The following is a 23,435-nucleotide window of genomic DNA, read 5'->3' as shown; positions in this document are numbered from 1 at the left end:
GGTTTCGGATGTGGGGGGAAAGGGTGTAGAACGGATAGAAATAGGGCCCATTCCGAATTTCAAAAATCCAAAAACTTTCACCAATTTGGGACGACATCTTTTCCTTGCAATTTTCGCCCCATTTCGAAAGAGGAAAGGGGAGAAAACGCGTGCTTGCTTATCTGTTGGGATCAGTACGATAGAAAGCGACGTTTGAAGGAGACGACAAGGGACGCCGTGTACTGTCTCTGGCTCACACAATCGCTGAAGTTGGGCTCGTTTTGGGTCGATTTCTGGGTTGGATTCGTTTTTCCTGGGTTTCTTCGCGTTGGACTGCTGGAGGAGAAGAAGAACACATAGGTTCTGGGGTCGGGTCGGTATTTGGTACGCTGTACGTATGGAATTGTGCTGATGGGTATTGTTGTATGTAACTTGTTATAATTGTATGTTGGTGGGCTGGAAATAATTGGACAAAATTGGGGGTTGCTGATTGTCATTATATTGGGCTGCAATTGATACGAGATTGGGCCAAAAAATGATATAAAATTTGGGGTGAAGCTTGGCCAATATGGCAATTGAGAAAAATTGTAGTCATGGCCGATGGAAGTTAAGGCCTTAACCAAATTGATCAAGTTTAGTAAGCTTCACTAATCATTACAATTAATATAAATTAATTAACGAGCTTCTAAATTTTAAACGAAACAAAATAATTAATTTGAACATAAACTAACTGATTTCAATACTCAAAATTATAACTATAAATTATACTAGACTAAATTAATAAAGTATTTACTAAAACAATGTAGAAACCTTTTGATATGATTCTCAAATATTTATAAAATATACTAATTGCGTACATAATTATATGAAATATATTTGTTATTCAAAATACTATAAAAACTAATTGATATTACTTAAAATCCTTCAAACTATTTGGAACTTTATAAAGCTAATTATTCTAAATCGTTTGAGAATCAAGAAACTCAAAAACTAATTATTATCAGGGAGGTTCAAAATTCAATGTCAACACAACTCATAATATTCTAAACTGGCTAAATAAATTACGTATATTTAAACTCATTTTAATACCCCTAGATAGCACCATCAGCGCATCGCAGAATCGAAAATGTCCCTGAAGCAAGTAAGGAATCTAATTGAGCCTTAAGCCCCTTCATACTGAAATAGTGAAATTTGCTAGTAACCTTATATAGATCAGTATTTACTCCCTTTATCCCATATTAGTTGATCGCCTTATTAAAATTAGTTATCTTATATCAATTGTCCATTTTATTAAATCAATAAAGCATTAATTAAGTTTTTCCTATATTACCTTTGTAATTAATTCTTTTTAAAGTGTTTACATTTGTTTGTATAATTTTCAAAAAGTTCTTTTAAAGTGAATTAATAAAATTATCTTTTTATTTATAATTTTTAAGTATCATGAAAAATAGAAAGTGATCAAGTAATATGGAACAAAATGAGTTTAATAATTGTTGGTGTAGTACTTTTGATGAAAGTCACAATCCACAGTGAATTTTTTTTAAAATTCTACGAAATTGTTAAATGTCAGGAAAGAGAAAAATAGTACTACTGCTACATACATTATGCTAAAATTGCAATCTCTTATATATAAAAGTTACTATATATATAGATACTAACTACTTTAGATCTCCTACAACTTCTCACTTACATTTTTTTAAAATGGTTCTTTCATCATGTATTATTCAAATCGAAAATGAGTATATTGATAATGAGAGATAGAGGGTTAGTATCTCATTCCATTGAACCAGACATAAAAACAGATGCTCTAGCAAGATAATGGGCAACTTGATTCGCTAATTTTTAACAGTCGACTAAGAGAGAAAAGTTAACTCTTTGATAATAGTTTTACAATCAAAAGCTAAAGAATCAAAATAAGAGTAATTCATCAAATTTTCTTCCAGAGCTTGCTTCACAAGTAGATCATCAATTTCCACAACCAGCCTCGTTCTACTAAACTATTCCTTAAGCCAACTAAGAGCCTCACGCACGCCTATGATCTCGGCCAACAACAGGCTAGCCACACGACCAAGAAATAAAGTTTTCCCAGCAATAAATTGAACCAAGTGATCATGCAGCACCATGCCTATTCCTGCCAAATCGGTATTGATATCATAAGAGGCATCTGTATTACATTTAATTGTGTCAGGCAGAGGTCACTCCCATTTAGTTATCATTTTTTAGCAACAACATTCATCTGGGCTCCCGTATTGGCACTCCTCCATTCCTCCAGCTCCTTCTTGGCACGGTACAAAGTGGCAGCGGACACATTTTGTTTATTATTCCAACATAAATTATTTCTGGCTTCCCATAAGATCCACAAAATCATGATTGCTTCTTCCATTTTTTTTTTTGCATTGCTCTTTCTTTGTCCTTCAAACCACGCCATAAAATCTCCTAGTGCATCATGCCAATCAAAATTTGATTGAATCCAACATTGTTTTGCAAATTAACAATCTACCAAACAATGTTTCACAGTTTCCTTCGCTTGCCAACATCGAGGGCAAATTGAACTAGCTACACATTTTTTCTTGAAAAGGCTCTCACATGTAGGTAGAATATTTCTCAAAGTTCTCCAGATAAAGTTAAGCACCTTTGGGGGTAATGATATGCTCCAGATGAATTTCCAAAGTTGGTCCTGCGAGTTGGGTGCTATGTTTTGATTATAAAGGAGACGATACCCACTTTTCACGGATTATCATCCTTTGTTGTCCAATTTCCACATACTAGTATCTTTTTGAGGCCTAACATTGGAGGCAGCTAGACTTCTCATATACATTGGGTAACGAGTAATGTGTTTTTCTCTGTTTCAATTTATGTGATATAAATTTAATTTTTTTAATCTAACCAAATCATATCATATAATTAAAACGAAACAAAGTAATTGATAGCTCGAAGGGTTGACATTCACCTATATGCGTTAACAGGATCAGGTTCGGGTAAAGGCCATAAAGTATGGGATGTTTTAGGCCCCTAGCTTTTCAGGGCAAATCTTTTTAATAAAAAATGTGCATTATAGCAAACTATTAGTTCAAAATAAATGCTATAGCTACAGTCTCATTTAATTCCAATTCGCAACAAATTTCTTGCCATTCGTCTCTCTCCCCTCTCTTTGAAATCTCGCTTGCCACTCTCCTCTTTTCAATCATCTCTCCCTCGCCTCTCTCACTTTATACAAACACAAATGCATAATTTGTGTTTGTGTTTGTATACAGCGAAAGAGACTGTATATACAAATACAAGTACATATCTATCCGTCTTATACACTTATAATTATACAAATACAAATCTTCCCCTACCCAGTTCTCTTTTGCCTTTCTCTCTCTCTCGCTTTATGTATAATTTGTGTTTGTATAAAGTGAGAGAGAGATTTGATATACAAATACAAATATTTTAACTCGATTCAATTGTATACGGATTTAAATTTTATGCAGATATACAAACACAATCATTGATACATATACATAGTATTTACATATATACAATTATCTAATCGATATACAAATACAATTCACCTCTCTCACTTGCCTCTCTCCTCTGTTGACTCCCAATTTTGGACCTCCACAATATAAATTAATCATCGAGCTTCCTAAATTCTAAATGATTTGAAATAATTGACTTTATAAAATTCAAAATAATTTTCAAGTCATTTTAAGTAGTTTTGTCATTTTTATAAATTTTAAAATAAGAAATATGATATTTTTAGTATATTTTATAAATATTTGAAAATCATCTCAAAAGGATCTTAGTTTTACTTAAATAGTGGGCTAATTGGTTTAGTTAACTAATACTTATATTTTCGAGTTGATTAATTCATACTTAAGTTAATTATTTGTAAAATCTGTCCGAGTTCGCCAAGAACTCGTCATTCCCTTTGCATTTTGAGAGAGCCGTAAAGGGCTCAATTTCCCCTCTTTCCGAGTCGGCCAGCCACAAAAATTGACGAACAGGAATTGGAGCAGATTCGGGATTGTATACACCTAGTGTATACGAAAATCAAGAAGTGGGCCCAAAGGCCTCCAAAATTCCAAAAATTGTATTTTGTTATTATTGGGCCTAAGCCTATTTAGTCATTATGTTCATTATTTTGTTAGAATTTAGGACAGGTGAAAAATTGGGCCTAAGGCCCAAAGAAAAATATTTCTTTACGTTAGTATAGGACAGGTGTAGGTGACTCAAATAGGCAGAAGGTCCAAAATGAAAATGGGCCCAAGTACTGGTCCAGGCGGACAGAAAAAATCATACTTGGGCCCAAATCTCTTTCCCTCTTTGTTTTATTATGTTTATTTACTTGTTAAAGTTTTGCCATTAATCTTGAGATCAACAATTCAAATCCCCAAATGACGTCCATTTCGCTTTAAAAAATTAACTAAACCAGTCATCTCTTAACAAGACTTCAAGAAATAATTTTATAAGATAGCTCACTTAGATAATATTTAAGTACTTCCCTTTTTCCCCTTTAAAATAGTTCTAACTATAAAACAACTCAATTTTGCAATTTAAGTTAAGTTAAATTATTTTAGCCAAATAGTTAATTATTGGATAACTGCGTGTTAGCGGGCATTTCGGGTGCTTTCAAATCCTTCCCGAAATGCTAATATGAACCCCGAACCCCTTTAATATTTTCATTAGATTTCTGTTTTAATCTTTTGAAAAAAATAGTTTTCTTGATTTTTCTTAAAAATTAAGTGGCGACTCTTAAAACCAGTCTAATTATACTTTTAAAGAAAACATCCTCTCTCTCCCAATCTCGCTCGTCATTCTAGCCTAACACAGAGAACATATACATATACAAACACAATTTTCATAGACACAAACGAATTAGCTCCCGATTTATACAATTTTCTTATACACGGACGAAATAATTCAACTCGATGGTTGTGTGCATATGTAATATATGGATATTGTATAAATAGTGTAATAATAGTGAATAAAAGATGTATTATGTATCAGAGATGTATATATATACATGGTAGCAGTTCATCTTCTTCAACGAGTTAGATTATTTTTCTCAACCCCACCACTCAAATCTCCTCTAAACAATCCTAAATTTTAAATATAAGTGAGTTCCCCGCGATGTTTTGGGTCTTCTGATATATATTATCTCGAAATGATTCATCTTGTGGCATGTCAAATTTTAAAATTTAAGCCTTCAATGACAAATTTCAATGGACATTGGTCAAATCTCCCTCTATAAACAATTCAAATTTTAGAAAGAGTTCATGAAATGAGTTTCATAAAAGAGAGAGATGTGTTTCTCAAACTAATATTGAATGATAGTTTAGGTGTGAAACTCGCACTCCCAATAATTTAGGTATGAAACTAAAAAAAAAAGATAGTTTAGGTATTTTTTTAACAATGCACTCAACAAAATATACATATATATGCTACTTATTAGTAATGTATAAATCATCATTAATGTAGATGTTATTCATATACAAGGAACAAATTGAGTACGAAAGCAAAGAAAACCATCAATCATTTGATGTTATAAATTTATTACATTCTTTTTCTTTATTTTAAAAAGAAATTAAAATCATGATTTGATCCTCAACATGGCTAGTGCCTAGTTGTTGTGACCATAAACTAGAAAAATTAAGTAGAATGTCCAGCTTCAAGAGCAGAAGGAGTTGTTTCTTCTGAAATTTTAGCATGGAAATTTTGAGCTTTTAACTCTTTCTTTTTCCTAATAATGTCATCATCTACATGACAATCTTCCTCCATTGATACCACCACGCTCTCCGGTTTTCCATGGGGGCCTTTTACTATATTTTCCTTAACTCTCATATTTTTATCGACGTGCTTAACTTCTGTTTCTTCAATCAATGTTGTCTTGTTCTCCTTCTTCTTCTTTAAGTAGCAGCGTAGCGCTAGCAAAGCCATGCATAACAAAACGAAACAGAATATTGGGAACACAATAATCATAATATAATGTGTGAAGCTTTCCATATTGGAAGCCATATTAATGATTAATTATGAAATGTCTTAGAGTTGATATTTGATGAGAATTTGGATGGAGTTGTTGAAGGTGTTGGGATGAGGATAACAAAGATTTTAGCTAGTTATTTATAGGTATGTGGATTAATTAATTAACGCAAAGAGTACTCTTCTTGTGTGTATATATATATTGCTTCCAAGATACCAAAGACTTGACCCTCATGTCAAGGGTTGGTAACTTAATATTGATATTTTGATTGAAGTGGAAAACACTACTTCTTTACTATGTATAAGAAGTTTTATCTAAACTAAGTTTGCTAATCGATTTAGGGAAAATTACCTCACACTGCAAATACATGTCTTGTATTTTATTTGAAATAGTGAGAGTTTAAAAAAATTATAACACAAATGAGAATTTGAATTTTATCTGTTCGGCTTTGTAGAATTAATATAGAATGAACAAATATAACACAAATTAATATACTGATATAGAGCAAATCATGAATACATTGTATCGCAAGTTTTAAATGTTAACTATTGTTACATTTGTATGTCCATGTATGAACTTTAATTTATAAAAATCTTCTGTATAAGCAAAAAGACAATATGAGGGTGATTGATGTTAGCGAAAAATAATTTAGAAAAAACTTCTCATAAGTAGCAAAGAAGAAGTGGTTTCCACTGCAATCAAAATATCCCCCATTATGTCGACACGTGAGTGAGGGAAAATGTAGTTTTTTTTTTTGGAAAATAATTTTAAAACATTCATTAACAATTTGATTTTCCTTTTATCGAACATGATGCGAATTAAGTTTTAATAAATTCTAAAATGCTACTCAAGTAATTCGTCTTTCTCACTTCGAGAAATACATTATTGGAACCGGATTGAAATGACAAGCAACTCTAAATTCAGGGGCTCTTGCAATTTACTTTTTTTCAAATGACATTAATCTTAATTTAAAAAATTAGTTGAAGATGAAATCACTCAATTTCTAATAATACAAGAGTTAATTTTACCTTTTTTCTTTATACTCCCTCCGTCCAATAATAGTTGTCTATTATACTAAAAATAGTTGCCCAATAATACTTGTCCAATTAAAAAAATTAACAAATAATTTACCTCCTGTGTCTGTTTTACTCATGCTATTAAATATTATTTTTCATTTAACACATTTCTAATAAAGTCAAAAGATAATATAGTAATATTATTCCTATTATTTATTAAGGGGATGCGTCATGTCAGTTATGGACAACTATTATTAAACCCAGGGAGTAATAATAAAATAGTAAAAAAAGAAAAGTAGAACTAGGACTTATGGAGTTGTAACGGAATGATTGAGATGCACAAATAAAAAATCTATTAGAAAAAAGAAAGAAATAGGTTAAAGAATATTCATGAGGCGCAGAGGCGTTCTTTCCACCTGTGCAATACGTTGGAGAATGACAAATAGAGGGGCAACCGCGCCAACTCAGCCATCGTGCTCATCATTTTTTCTGTAGTTCGTTCATTTTCCCTTAGGAGAAAAGGTCCGATCTACGATTATTGCTGGGTTGTTGGCACCCAAAACGCATATCTGTGCAGACGCCTCCTCCTCCTCTTTTCGAATTCAGCAATTTACACAGTACAGTTCTACAATTATTAATCTGCTTCGGCGATCGACTCTGGAACCAGGTAATATACCCTTCCTGCATAATACTCCGATGCGTTTCACTCTTTTGATTTAATTTGCTTGTTTACGTTTGTTTCAATCGTGCGTTTATTTTATTTTTTTGTTTTCATGAGTTCCTCTTTTGAATTTTGGAAGTGCTAGTTGATCTCAGGTAGTTGCTGTAGTGGATTAATTTAGAAGGGAGATCTTACAATTGGAGTAGATTAATAGTGGTTTAATTAAGATGTTTTATGTGGAGTTAAGTTATGATTTGGGATTATGCATCATTTGGAATGAATAATCGTCATGAAGCAGCAATAAACTCTGCGCAAATGATAGACGCATTATCAATAGTAATACTTTTAAACGGTAAAGCTGACTAAATGGTGTGCATAGACAAACAAGGAGTAGGCATAATCTAACTTTTGTTGGTATTGTCTAAGGATGGATGCAAGTTTTGTGATCAAATCAATGATATATATGATCTGCAAAAAATCTATATATAATATCAGATGATACTATCTTCACAAGAAGGCACTATTAATCTAGTGGTGAAGCTGAAGTTTTACTTAATGGAACTCAGTGGTGGAGCCAACATTTTTGTCAAAGGGTGTTCATACTTTTATGTCAGGGTGGCTGAATTTTTCTAACCCAAAATGAAAAAAAATAGTAATTATTTTTTAATTTTAAAAGGAGAAAGTCAAACAATAAATGATGTCCTTTGCTTGTTTTGATTAATAAAAAAGGAACTTGTAGGAGCCTAGGGTCGAACCCAAGCCTCCAAGGAAAAATTGCATAGCTTTAGCCACTAGGCTATCTCGCTCTTTTGCGTCAAGAATGTTCAACAATCAATATATATTCAAAAATATCTAGAAATTTTTTTCGACAAAGGGTGTTCATCTGGCCACCCTTCGGTGTGTGTAGCTCTGCCCCTGATGGAGCTCTTACATTCAAACTTCCTATGCACATTCTGTAAGCTTCTATTTTTTCTTAAAACAAATGAGTCTTAAAACTATACATTTTCTTAAGGCTCATTTGGTAAAAGAAAACAAAAAGATCTAGAGTTGCACATTAATAGGTTCGAACATGCAACGTCACTTTGGTAACACACATACCTAACCGCTTGGACTAAGACAGATCTGTTGTTATCTAGTATCATCGTTACTTCGTTGAATTTTTAAGAGAGGTATTAAAACTACTGGATTGGTGGATTGGAGAGACAATTGGTTACCTTAATTAGAAAAAGACACTATTCAGTCTTCTCCAGCGGTTGGAAGGCTTGCAATGATTTTGTAAGGTGAAAGACATAAATTCAGTTCTTTTTTTTTTTTTTGCTTTTTTTTTTTAATCTTGTTGAGGAAATTATATTTATGTATGTGAATTGAACTTTTTAATAATGGTTTTGTTCATTTGTTCACATCTTTAAATGCCGACACCTCTTCTGATATATATGTGTACGCCACTTTTTACAATATGAATTTTGTGTGCACTAATAAGTCATTATATCATTAAACTATATGCTCATTTGGCCTATCTTTTCCCACTCATTGTGTCTCTCCTCCCTTCATGGTCGTGGTTTTCATTTTTAACTTGTAGGAAATGGCTACAGAGTCTGAAAATGATCTTGGTGATACTGCTGGCACTGCACCTATCACATCTACAGATAATGAGGCAAAGACAAAAAAGAAAAAGAAAAAGGGACTACTGTCAAGAATGTGGAACAGTCTATTTGGTTCACACAAAGAGGACTTTGAGAAGAGATTGCAACATATTTCCAAGGAGGAGGCTGCTGTTATTGCCAGAACAGTTAAGCGATCTCATAGTTGGAGAAGGATGAGTAGGCATCTCATTATACTTTCTGTACTTTTCGAGGTAATGCTACTATTTTTGTATTCTACTGTTGTAGTGCGTCCTGATTAAAAGAAACAAGAGCCTGAAACCCTGTATCCTGAAAATCTCTTATCTTTCCAAAGACTGTAAATTGCTTTTTCTATCACCTATCTTTCCATTACTGATCACTCGACATTTGACATATTCAGTTTGTCTTCTTTTACAAAGAAAAATTGTTTCCTTTATATTCAGGTTTTGTTGCCACAACATGTCAGACGTGGCATGATTATCCAATTAAATGTGCTAGATGTTTTTCTGTTACATCTTTTTCTCTCTATTCCCAATTTAGTTATGCTCCCATTTTTATTGAGGGGAAATTTTACCTATTATGGTGTGATCGAATATGGATTTGTTCGTCTTTCAGAATACTATTTAGTAAATTAGAAATCACATGAGAATCATCGAACTTCTAAAAAAAAAGGGCAGCCCAGTGCAATAAGCTCCAGCTATGTGCGGGTCCGGGGAAGGGCTGGACTACAAGGGTCTATTGTACGCAAAAGTTGTGAACTTCTCTTTATCAATATTTAAAAAAGATTATAGTCAGTAGATTAAGTCGTCGACAAATTCGTCTCAACTCTTGGAAGAAAAATGTTAGCTGGTTTGGGACAGGGGAAAGTGATAAAATAGTTCTAGATACAAGATATTACTATGATAAGATGCAATAACTCTTCTAGATTCAGTAGAGGGAATGAGATTTTATGGCTGATTTGGAGCTTTTCTTGTTGCTGAAATAATGGTGAAAAATAGTCCTTTGTGGGTTGAGAATAGCAGAAAGCTCAGTAGCCAATTTGAGACTGTTCTGATTTGTGAAAAGTAACTAGAACATAACTCTTTTGTTCTAAGGATGGAAGCTGATTTTTGAGATTAAGTATTGGGTAAGGTGAAGGGACTCTTAAATGGCAGAATGTGATGGGATGAAATATGCTAAGTGCACAAAGCAAGTAGAAAAGAATGAGGGAAGACACACAATCTCCCAATCTCTGAACTAATATTTCCTCTAATGAACCCTAGGGTTAGGTTGTGAGAGCATCAAATGCAATTGCATCCTTCTGTTTACCATACCATAGAAATCATCTTATATTTCTCAACTACTGTTTTATAACTTATGGAGGTAGATCTGAGCAGCTCACTTTCCTACACTTCAACAATGATGAATTAGAATTAAGAAACATACTCATGAGTCATAATTTGACTTCTAAGAGCCTGTTTGGTCAAACTGCAAAACTGTGCCTCTTTTGAGAAGTTCTTTTAATTTTATTTTAAAAAACAGCTTTTCATATAAGTGCTTTTGAAGAGAAGCAATTTATGTTAGGCAACTCATTTGGAAAGGGTTTTCTTTAACAATTTGTGTTTGACAAATCTTTTTAGAAAGCATTTTTGAGTGTCAAATTACATAAATGGACAAGTGTAAAAGGAGAATGGGTTTAATTAATGAGAGATAGTTTTGTAAATACAAATTTTTGTAGAGATACTTTTGTCATTTCTCTCCTCAAGCACATTTTCTAGAAGCAGCATTTTAGCTTCTCTCCAAATACAATTTTCTCTCCTCAAGCACATTTTCTAGAAGCAGCGTTTTAGCTTCCCTCCAAAAGCAGAAAAACTGCTTCTGCTTCTCCCCAGAAGCAGTTTGGTCATTTGGCCAACCACCTCAATAGTTTTAAAGAAGTGCTTTTTTTTTTTTTTTTATGACGAGGGAAACCCGCAGCCGCTACCCTTTTGGGTGCGCATAGGGTAAAACCCCCGCTCCTATGCAATAGCTCGCAAACTACATAGGAGAGGTAACCCGCACTAGGCAAGCCCGGTGCGACGAGCTCAACCCAGAAGGCAAACCCCTTGCTTTCGCTGGCAAGGGGTTTTGAACTTGAGACCTCCAACATGGAAGTCCCAAGCGCAAACCATTGGGCAAAAAAAGCACTTTTTCTATAAGCTAAAACAAATGGCTTAAAACTGATTTGTAACTGAGAAAACTTAAAGTAACACCAAAAGCTGAAATAGAAAGATTGCTCACTGAATAATGAAAATTAGAGAACTCATCCTCATGTAGCATAAAGACTAACTGGTATTTATCACCATGTCTCTACCTTACTGGGGAGCACCTTGGCCGCACACCTTTTCCTTTTTCTCTGCCTACTTTTGGGGTACTTGTGTAGGCTGATAGATGTATTTGTTAGGAAAATATCACCTCAGCCTTTTAGATGAATTTCTGAATAATGTTCTTGAATAGTTGTGCATATCAGGTAAAGTTTTGTGAAATTATTTGCAGGAATATACAAACTTTGAGATATTCCAAAAAGTGTATGAAGGAAGTAAGTGCAGAAGTCTATGACCTTGTTTGGATGTCAGGCACATTCTTTTCTTCAACTCCTTAAAAGATTATATTCTTTTTTTTTTCTTTCTTTGCGCTATTAGATTCTATCGAAGTAAAATTTGGCCTCCAACGTAGAACAACTTCTGAAATTCATAGGAGTATTCAAGAATGGAGAGCAAAATTACTTCAATTTTTACCTACATATCCCTGGACATATTGCTAGAAGACTAGAAAGCAAAGACGGTTTACCTGGGTGAGCAGTGGAGGCCAATATAAGGAGAACAACAAAATTATTAGTGGAAGTTCCCAACAAAAAATACACATATTTCAGTCAGTAAAATGTTCGATGATGTCTGTTCCGTTTCTTCCTATATTAACTTTATTAGGCACCCCAATCATGCAACACTTGAAGGCTGTGAGAAATATTAGAGAAAAATATTATTGAATTGCGTATCTACATTATTACACTAAGCCCTATCTATAGACACTACATTACAATCATATGAAAATAGGATTTTATATGGTATTTTTATTTCTATTCTAATTCTAACACTCCCCCTCAAATTGGTGGATACAAGTCATATGTACCGAACTTGTTACAGATGTAACTAATATGAGGACTAGTGAGGGACTTGGTGAAGATATATGCAAGTTGATCACTCAACTTCACAAATTTTGTAACAATATCTCTCGAGGGTACCTTTCCTCTAACAAAGTGTCAGTCAATCTCAATGTGCTTGGTCCTCTCATGAAATACCGAATTTGATGTGATATGAAGGGTCACTTGGTTATCACACACGTTCCATTTGATCGATTCTCCAAATTTTGGTTCTCTCAACAATTGTTTAATACAAACTAGCTCACAAGTTACTACAACCATTGCTCGATATTCCGATTCTGCACTAGATTGAGCAACTACACTGTTTCTTACTCTTCTAGGACACCAAATTACCTCCTACTAAATCACAATTTACAAATGTCGAATGTCTATCAGAGGATGATTCTACCCAATCAACGTATGTATATTCAATGATATTCTTATGGCCTCGATCTTGATAAGTAGTGTTTGATGTGGAACTATATATCATAGAATTCGAACATTTGCTTCCCAATGACTAATACAAAGGTAAGTCATAACACTCGCTAAAAAAGAGATGTTAGGTCTAGTCATTGTTAGATAATTCAACTTTCCTACTAGCCGTCTATAACTTCTAGGACCTCCCTCTATCCTAGTAGGAGTTTAACACTCGAATTCATGTGGGTGTCAATGGTTCTACATCCTCATTCTTGTCTCCTCAAGAATGTCTAAGGCATACTTGTGTTGCGAAATAACAATACTTGATCTGTACTGAGCAACCTCAATACCAAGAAAATACTTCAGTCTACCGAGGTCTTTGTCTGGAAATGTTGAAAGAGATTGTTTCAAATTAATGATACCATCTTGACCATTGCAGTGAGAGCAATATTGTCAACATAAACCATCAAATAAATGTACAGATTTGGTGCAAAATGTCAATAGAACACAGAGTGATCAACTCCACTATAAGTCATGTCAAATCTCCTGAATTATTATGCTGAACTTCACAACCAAGCTCAAGAAGGTTGTTTCAGACCATAGAGTGACCGGCGTAATCGACATACAAGGCAATTAGACTCCCCTTGAGCAACAAAATTAGGTGGTTGCTCCATATAGACTCCATCCTCAAGCTCACCGGGGAGAAAAATGCAGTCTAATGCTACTTTAGCCACATGAGAGAAAGTATCATTGTAATCCAGCCTAAATATTTGTGTATCCCTTTGGCAAAAGTGAATTTGAAACAGAGAGAATACACCGGGGGCAAGTCAAATCTATCTAAAACAGTGCATCAATCGCTGGAAAGTGCTCGAAATACGGTATATAGTATATGGATCATCTCTAAATAAAGAGATGAGATGATACGGATCATGCCTACGCACCGCTGCGTGGTATTGGTGCAGTCATTGGAACCCTAGATCTAGCCGCGCATGAGGGCACGTGAGGGATCTGCAATTGGCGACACTGGTTGGGAATTTGTCGCTGGAGGTTGCTGAACCTTGTGGTGGTGTTGCATTTTTCACAATACTGACAGAAATAGAGATAGATGTGAGTAGTCACCGAAATTTGCACAATGATTGCAGATTTTGCTAGAATGATGCTCAACGATACTTTTTGAAAAAGTGGCCAAAAAGAGGCTCACGTGTATGACGTGTGGTGTAGATCTCGCCGGAGAGGCTGCTTCTGACGGCGCATGGGGACATATGGAAGGTTTTCTAGTGGTGGAATTTTGTGGTTATGGTCGCGAGAGGTTGGGGGACCTCTTGGTGGTGTTGGTTTTTGCACAACACCACCGAAAGAAGAAGATTACGGAAAACAGTCTTTAGAAAATTGAGGCACGATGACTGTGACTTTGTTTTCTTTCCCCCAATATTTCTCACCAAAGTGTTGATACCATGTGAGAAATAAAAGATATTATTAAATTTTGTAGCTACATTATTACATTGAGTCCTATTTATAAGCACTACATTACAATCCTTATCCAAAAGGATTCTATTACTATTCTTATGCTTATTCCTATTCTAATTCTAGCAAAGGCAAAAAGTGTCATGGTCAACTAGAACATTTGGTGGAAGTGCAATTAAAAGTTGATCTTCACCAAAGAAAGGCACAAATGAAGGAAAAATAAAATATATGTATGCAAGGAAAATTGAAAAATAATCATAAGTACAAATAACAATTTAAAGGCGCAAATGAAGGAAAAATAAAATATATTTATGCAAGAAAAAATAATCATAAATACAAATAACAATTTTATGGACAATGGGTTAGAGAAAACTACAATTAAGTGTCATACATGAAATAAAAATCATCCTACTCATGTGGAGAAGTCGTATTAAAATTTAGCACGTTTAAATTTCTCATTCAGATTTGATTATTCATTTCCAATATAATATTTATAAATTTGTATTCCTAGCTTCTAGCATATGAGTTCATCATGTTGCTTTTACAATTAATATTATTTTGTTAAGTGTTTTTACTGAATACTGATGCCCTCCTCAAAACAGAGTTATGAGCTATGAGGCGCACACTGTAGTTCCTTGTTGCACGCAGTAGCCTTTTGTGCACACATTTAAGCGGCACCTAAGTACGCAGGTTGTGCTGTTAACCATGCTTGAGTCTATAACAATACTTTAAGTATGTGAAGTATATTGAAATTGCAGATGTCACATATAAAGACACGTATTTATCCTGTTGCGATCAATGTGTTAATGTTATATGTATGTCATCCTTCTCGAATTTTCTTATCCCTTTTCCGTATGTTATAGTGCATATTACTTATGTGTGTATTGAGTTCATTTCAATTCAGGTTATTGCAGTGGCTTATGCTGTCATGACAACAAGATCACTTGAGCTAAACTGGAAAATGAGAGCATTGCGGGTTTTACCGATGTTTCTTTTGCCCGGATTATCCTTTTTTACGTATTCGACGCTTAGAAGCTTCACTAGGATGAGTAAGTTGTTCATGGTTCTCTGCTACTAAAGTTCTCAAACATAACATTATTTCAAATCCTATGGCAGTTCCTTCCATTTCTGCTTTTTCTTTTTCTTTTTCTTTTTCAGTGCAACAAACCTTCATCAAATTAGAAGATATAAATTGTTCCTTTCTCATTTCTTTCTGATGCTGATAGTTAACCAGGATTGGATTTTAGTGGGGAAAAATTAGTAGGTAACTGAGAAATAATGTGAGTAGTGGTGTTCTTCAGTTCACAGCTTATTTCTCAATCTCTGTCGATCTCTTTTCAAGTTGACTTTAGAATTTTTGGGCGCTTTAACCTAGGGAAGAGCATCTTTTTGTTATTTATGCCAGTATGAGTTGAGCTTGGGACTTCCACGTTGGAGGTCTCAAGTTCAAAACCCCTTGCCAGGGAAGCAAGGGGTTTGCCTTCTGGGTTGAGCTCGTCGCACCGGGCTTGCCTAGAGCGGGTTACCTCTCCTATGTAGTTTGCGAGCTATTGCATAGGAGCGGGGGTTTTACCCTATGCGCATCCAAAGAGTAGCGGCTGCGGGTTTTCCTTGTCATCAAAAAAAAAAAAAATGTAAAATGATACATATAATTAGGTTGGCTGAACTTAAATAAAATATCCATCATATATCATTAAAATGACAACAATACATAAATAGATGAACAACAAGAAACAAATTCTTAACTAGGGAAATGCTATTAAAAGACAAGAAGACAAAATAATGATAGAAAAATTAAAAAGCGTTGCATGCTCAACAAAAATCCTAAAGATATCAAACATTCTCTTCTCTGTCATTGCTGTCATTAGAACCAACTCTGTTTTCAGCAGTTTCCTTCAGTTGTTTTTTTCTTTCTTAGCAAATAGTTTTAACAAACCTTTAGTTTCTCTAAGATCAAGTTCATCAACTCTTATTCTTGCTTTAACAAGTTGGTTGAACAGGAACTCCATTTCCTTCTCCTCAGCCATTTGCTCTGCTTTGTTAACAAACTTAATTAGCCTTCGATTTTTAGAGCAAGACAAATAGTCCTTAACTCTATCGTTTGCCTGAATTAGTGAGGGCCAAGCAAACACGTTGTTTTCTCCGGGAGTAGAAACAATTAGACCAGTTTCTATATCAAATAGAATAGACATCCCTTTTGCTTTCTTACACAGTGATTCTAATCTTTTATCGAGAATGGCCTTTTTCATTTTCGGATTGGGATTTCTAGTGCTCCTAAGCCCCCTTTTTGTCATATTTAAGTACACCAAATGAAGAGTATATGAATGATTAGTTCTCTCTGGATATAAAATTTGAGTATTTGACTGATATATATATAGGTGTCTGATAGAATCATATAATTAAATAGTCAAAAGGTTATTCACATAATTTGAATAAATTTAGTAATAAACTAATTGCATAATCTGATTTCTTATGTAATATTTATTTACTTAACTAAATCGATGTAGTTAAAATCCTAAAACTCAATTTTAAAGTTGGAAACTAAAAAAGTTTATTTCCATAATAATTATATTCTGAGCTGGCAAATGCAAATGGTCAACTTTTCAATATCTTGGGTGTATTAAGAGTGAAATTTACTTTAATTTTTTTATCACCAAAATCAGGTACGGAGTTATGGGGGTGCAAGGGTGGTCAGCCAACACCTTTCTTCAAAAACATTCTTTATCTATATAGGTCAAATCTTCTTTATATTTTTATTTATAGCATTTTAAACTTACTTGACATAATATAGAGAAGTATCTCAGAGGAAAGGTATCACTATCATGTATGTCGTCACTATCATCAATATCAATCTCATCAAGAAGAAAACCTTTAGACTTGTTATCCAAGAACTTGTTCAGTAATACCGTAATGAAAGGAACATAGGAGTTTGTCGCTAGGTATTGGACCAAATAGGATTGTCCAGTTCCTATAGAACCTATCACATAAGACCCCTAGAGGGGGATAAGGCTAAGTGGAACGAAAAGGATTTTCCATGAGATGGGAAATGAAAACTATTTTCCCCACACAGTTTGTGAATAAGTGATGGTTTAATAATGAGCAAGGAATATCCATCTTTTTGCTAAACAGGATGGATTGAACTCATAATTCATTAGATTCTTTTTATGAATGTCAACGAAGTATCATAAGTAAATTGCTCCCGATTGTTCAATCATGTGATAACTATCCCCAAATTCTTCATCAATCTTGTCTTGCTAGATTAAAACCAATCAATAAGGGTTCATGTGTTTGGCAGCAACAACTTGGCGTCGAGGTAGGTAATGATTTATGACTAGTCAACTTTGGTTAGAAAATGTGTATACAATACAAATTTAATGGGGGGAAGCATGATTAGGCTTGTGAGCACGACATTTGAATGGATTAAACATGGGACTTCAGTAAAAGAGATCTAATTGTGAATTGCTATGTTATTGTATGAATCCCTTGATGGGTATTTCGTGTTGGTATGACTTACCTGATGAATAATGAAGTGAATATGTGAAGGTGTGTTATGATAGAAGAATTGTATGAACTTGTATCCAAATGATCGATTTAAATATCTTAAAAGGGTGAATTCATATGTGCTTTTCTTGAATATGTGATATTCCGATTGAGATATTGCTATGATGATTATAATAAGGGAATGGTTTACTAGTAGTTTATTAGAGTCTAGACTTGATTTAGATTCCTAGGGAAGAGCATCTTTTTGTTATTCATGCCAGTATGAGTTGATGTAATAAAATGATAAAGCTAAGGTAGACTGACTGCTTAGTGTATACATGTCAATGGATTCACCAAGAAGAGTGACAAAGAAGGCTGGTGAGTTTTAGAAATAATATTAAGTTTGTAAAGTGAACTGCCTAAGCAGAACTTAGGTGGGTTGAACTCTCATTAGGTAGCTTCTAGTAAGTTTTTAGATAGTTGGCGGAAAAACATTTTTTATTTTTTGCCACTCTTTGGAATAAGATAATGTTGCTCAGTTTGTTTAATGGATTGAGATTACTCGCTGTCACCTTTTAACACTTTCTGTCTCTTCTCTCTCTCTCAGCTGTTGCTTGTACCAGAAAGATTGATGAAATATGTCTATCAAGTTTGTTTTAACTTATCAAGAAACCTTTGATTGGTTTCACCTACTGAAGGTGTTTGATTAATTTTGTTGGGAGTGGATTATTTGTAGTAGAGAATATATATTAGTAAATAAGTAACCAAAGAAATAATTAATAAATAAAGACAATATGTTACTCTGGTAAATGCATTAAAATTTATATTCTGGCATTTCCTAAAATTTATAAGCTCATGTTGTATCTTAAAGACAATATGTTACTCTGGTAAATGCATTAAAATGATTTTGCATTTGAGAAGTTCTGAAGGTTGAGAATTAATGAAGTTATATGTTAAAGGATGTCTCAATTCACAATTACGCAAAAGTTTCCTACAATAGAGTATAAACATGGAAAAGTTGGAGCTTGTGTGCTGTAACAAGTTCGAATCTGGTGCATTTTTATTGATAAGTAATTTTGGATCTGGTGTATTTGGTTCTAAGGGTATTTCCTGGTTGAGAGGATCCGTAATAAATTTAGATGGATCTTCATGTTTACCTTCTCCTTTGGAGCATGGAAAAGATGCTCTCATTTTATTCTAGTTTGTTAATTTTTGGTAAGCTAACTTTGTCATTCTGTGTGTAGCTCATGTACATTTTTTGCTGTGTATCAAGTATGTATTTTTTATAGCACAAGAGTAAAGCCTCTGAAAAGCTTCGCTTACCTCCTATTTTGGCAAATTTATATCACTAGACAGTGTGCCCAGTGGCCTTTCTTCTTTCTGTGTTTCTCGTGAGGATGTGTAGATTGAAATGTTAAAGAGTAACTTCGTTTTAGCTATCAGATGAATATGTAAAGACTCCAGAGCATGTGAAGGTCAATGGTCTTTAACATAGTTCTTTTGATCACCTCAAATGATATTCATTAACAACATTGTTTCGGAAATTTTTGAATATTCACTCTGTTGATGGTTTTGCCTTTAGAACAAACAATCTTTTCTTTGATTTTAAATTTTAAATCCTGCAGAAGAACAAAGGGATCAGAAAACTTTGGAAAGGCTTCGAGCTGAAAGGCAAGCCAAGATTGATGAACTCAAAGAGAAGACAAATTTCTATATAACGCAGCAGCTTATTCAGGTGATAGCAATATGCGAGTTTTAGGGGTTCTGCTGTGCTCTTAACAGATAACTTGTCATTCAGTTGAATTAGGCAGCTCATTCAGCTGATAGAAATACGTGAGTTTTTGGGCTTATGTTAAGCTCTTTACAGATGAGTTAACCATGCAAGTGCAATGTACATTAGGGAACACATGCTTACAATTATTCTTCACTCTTTAGTGTTCACCACTTTTATAAAAAGCACCTTCATGTCCGATCGTGGGATGAGATGCATGATGTTTCATTGTTCAATCCTTTATGCAGAGGTATGACCCTGACCCAGCATCTAAGGCAGCTGCAGCCACTGTGCTTGCATCCAAGCTCGGTGCAGATACTGGCTTAAAAGTTTATCTGGGAGATGAATCTAAGTTTAATGCCCCTGCCGGAACGAGCAATGATGTAGAAATTCTGCAGTACGCTGGACTGAGAAATAGGAAGCAAGCCAGATCTGGTAGTGCAGGGAGTGCTGTATTGGATCATCGTGAAGGAGAAATGCTTCATGATGTACAGCTTGAAGGTTCTAGTATGAACCAACATCAGCAAATGATTGTCGAGCATTACAATCCTACCTCTGTGAGCGCACAAGATGGGGGATGGCTTGCACGAATTGCAGCATTGCTTGTGGGAGAGGATCCAACTCAATCTTATGCTCTTATCTGCAGCAACTGTCATATGCACAATGGTAAGACTCGAGAATATGATCATTGGCCCATAATTAGCAGCATAGGATTCACATAATAAATAGTGAATAACTAATCATCAGTATAAGAGAACAGCAAAATAAAGAAAGTGAACTTATTAACTTCTTCCATTGTTTGCAGGACTTGCTAGGAAAGAAGAACTCCCCTATATAACCTACTATTGTCCTCACTGCAATGCCCTGAATGGGACTAAGCAACTTGCTGATGGCGCCTCTAGTTTACTGAATATGGCATCCACAACCATTGTGGCCGATGCTGATTTGGTCAAGCAGGACAGTGGATCCATTGCGGAGAGAGACTCCACAAGTAGCAGCCCTGCAGCGGAAACAACAGAAGGTAACAATACAGTCTCCGAAAGTAGCAGCCCTGCAGTTGCTGCTACAGCAACAACAGAAGGTGACAATATAGTCTCCGCAAGTAGCAGCCCTGCAGTTGCTGCCCCGGAAACACCAAAAGGTGACCATATAGGCTCCAGTATTTCTAGCAGTTAAATATGTAATAGTTTGAATGGAATTGTGCAGGCAAAGTGTATTGAATTGTGGTGATTTTCCGCTTAGCTTGGTAATGTGTAACTATGCATCTCTTGTAAGCACCTAGTAGAAATACAAAACTCAGAGATGGCAGCTTCCCGAGCTGCCTAATATCCATCGTTTTGTAATCAAGACTATTACACATTTTCAGGCAGTTAGGTCCTGGCAATTTTTTCGGGTTGCTGAATCCGGCAGTTTCTTTTCTTTTTCTTGATTCATTTGTCTATTCATACTCCAATGTACTTGGACAGGCGATTTCTCTATGAAACGATTTACTAATTAGTTTCTCCACTCCTTTTCATCTTCTTTCTGTATCTACTATTGAGTTTTGGCATTTGGAATTTGAGCTATTGAAATGGAAAATTGAAGGCAGAGGGGAGCAAAGAGTGGTTCATGTTTTTTTAAACAAAGAAGTGAAGTTGCTGGCTCCACTGTCCATCAAAGTTTGGTCATACGAGAAGAAATCATAGTGGTTTTTCCTTTGTTAGGATTTAAACCTGAGATCTCATGACTCTTACACTTCATTGATCGTATATAACTAGGTTTTTCTTATGAAAGTTGAAATGATACATATAAATAGGTTGGTTGAACTAAAATAAAATATCCATCACATATCATTAAAATGACAACAATAACATAAAAGGATGAACAACAAGAAACAAATTCATAACCAGAAATGCTAGTAAAAGACAAGAAGACAAAATATGAGAGAAAACATAAAAAAGCATAACAAAAATCCTAAGCGTATTAAACATTCTCTTCTCCATCGCTGTTGTCATTAGAACAAACTAGGTATTCAACATCTTCCTTTAGTTGTTTTTTTCTTTCCTCAAGTGTGGCCCTCTTCACAGCAAATAGTTTTAACAAACCTTTAGTTTCTCTAAGATATATCAAGTTCATTAAATCTTATTCTTGCCTTAACAAGTTGGTTGAAGAGGAACTAAATTGTTTTCTTTGGGAGTAAAAACAATTAGACCAGTTTCTATATCAAATAGTTTGCTTTCTTACACACTGATTCTAATCTTTTATCAAGAATGACTTTTTTTATTTTCGGATTGAGATTTCTAGTGCTCCTAATTAAACCCCCTTTTTTGTCATATTTAGGTACACCAAAACCAAGAGTATATGAATGATTATTTCTCTCTGGATATAAAATATAAGTATTTGATTGATCTATATAGATGTCTGATATGACCTTATAATTAAATAGTCAAAAGTTTATTCACATAATTTGAATAAATTTACTAAGAAACTAATTGCATAATCTGATTTTTTTATGTATTATTTACCTACTTTCTTAAACGATGTAGTTAAAATCCGTAAACTCAATTTTAAAGTTGGACACTAAAAAAGTTTATTTCCATAGTAATTATATTCTGATCTGGTAAATGCAAATAATCAACTTTTAAACAATTTGGGTGTACTAACTATTAAGAATGAAATTTACTCTAATTGTTTTGTCACCAAAAGCAGGTACGGAGTTATGGGGGTTGACGGGTGGTCAACCGAACATCCTTCTTTAAAAACTTACATTTTTATGTCAAATCTTCTTTATATTTTTATGTATAGCATTTTAAACATACTTTGACATAATATAGAGGAGTAGCTCATAAACAATCCGTTCCATCGTTATTAAAAATATCTACAATAAGATACATGAGTTAGCATTTTTATATACTATGTAGAATTAAAGTCGAGGTTAGCCTTGTCTTGTTAACAAGTTTTCTTAGGAGCGGGAAGAATGGTGTGGGCACTATATTATGACCATTGTAGAAGTCCGTTGGTATCCGTAAATTCATAATAAATCTTGTCTTGCTAAATTAAAACTAATGAATAAGGGTTTATGTGTTCGGCAACAACAGCTTGGAGTCGAGGTAGGTAATGATTTATGACTAGTAGACTTTGGTTAGAAAATGTGTATACAATACAAATATAATGGGGGGAGCATGATTAGGCTTGCAAGCACCACGTTTGAATGGATAAAACATGACACTTAAGTAAAAGAGATCTATTTGGTTTGGTTGCTATGGATAGCAAGGGTGTTTTGCTTCATGCCCATAAATCTCCGATCCCATTTGTTGAGAAGTCTATGATTAATGAAGCATGTGCAATAAGTAAATCTGTGAAAAAAGCGATACAACAGGGATGGAGGAAACTATATCTCCTTTCTGATGCAAAAGGTGGTGTAGATGTATATTGAAGAGAAACGTGAAGACTACTTAGGACATCGAAGTAATTTGTGAAGATATTTAGAATATATTTGCATTTCTAGAGTATATCGTGTTTGTACATATTCATAGAAGGTTTAATGTTATAGCTCACAACGTAGCTAAATTCTCAATTTCTGTATTGTTAAAGGACTATTTTCAACTTAAATTGTAAATGATGCCGAACTTTCCTTTGAACATATTATGTCCATAATTAACTAGTATATGGCAGTTTTTGGGTAAAAACAAAAATTCTCTAAGGGTATGTTTGGAAAGTCACTTGGTAATTGGAATTGGTGTAATTACTAGGGTAGTAATTATTAGCCTAGTAATTACACCGTCTAGTAATTACACTGATCTGTTTGGTTGCCACAGTGTATACATGTCATGTTTGGATGTCACAATGTAATTTACACATGTTCTGTTTGGATGCACAATTGAAATTATAAAATTATAATAAATTTTAAAAATAAAAATTAAT

At 34.2% G+C, this 23,435-nt stretch overlaps 1 protein-coding gene and 1 pseudogene across 1 annotated transcript; one reads left to right on the top strand and one right to left on the bottom strand.

The window, feature by feature from the left end:
* Positions 1 to 1,976: 1,976 nt before the first annotated feature.
* LOC125873569 (uncharacterized) lies at positions 1,977 to 2,516 on the bottom strand (annotated as a pseudogene).
* Positions 2,517 to 7,341: 4,825 nt separating this feature from the next.
* On the top strand, positions 7,342 to 21,038 carry LOC125873386 (uncharacterized protein At2g24330-like). The gene is made up of 6 exons (XM_049554322.1): positions 7,342 to 7,627; positions 9,201 to 9,476; positions 15,186 to 15,330; positions 19,387 to 19,496; positions 19,781 to 20,198; positions 20,338 to 21,038. The coding sequence occupies exons 2-6, from the start codon at positions 9,204 to 9,206 to the stop codon at positions 20,706 to 20,708; spliced, it is 1,317 nt and encodes a 438-aa protein (XP_049410279.1). The 5' UTR covers positions 7,342 to 7,627; positions 9,201 to 9,203; the 3' UTR covers positions 20,709 to 21,038.
* Positions 21,039 to 23,435: the final 2,397 nt, after the last annotated feature.

This window comes from Solanum stenotomum, chromosome 8 (genome assembly GCF_019186545.1).
Source record: "Solanum stenotomum isolate F172 chromosome 8, ASM1918654v1, whole genome shotgun sequence".
Lineage (NCBI taxonomy): Eukaryota > Viridiplantae > Streptophyta > Magnoliopsida > Solanales > Solanaceae > Solanum > Solanum stenotomum.
Note: the sequence above shows the minus strand (reverse complement) of the source record. Positions and strands in the feature narration are given on the sequence as shown.

Coding starts and splice junctions, on each gene's coding strand:
- LOC125873386 (XM_049554322.1), top strand. CDS start 9,204: ATGGCTACAGAGTCTGAAAATGATCTTGGTGATACTGCTGGCACTGCA. Junction 9,477..15,185: donor TACTTTCTGTACTTTTCGAG/GTAATGCTACTA, acceptor ATTTCAATTCAG/GTTATTGCAGTGGCTTATGC. Junction 20,199..20,337: donor CAACTGTCATATGCACAATG/GTAAGACTCGAG, acceptor CATTGTTTGCAG/GACTTGCTAGGAAAGAAGAA.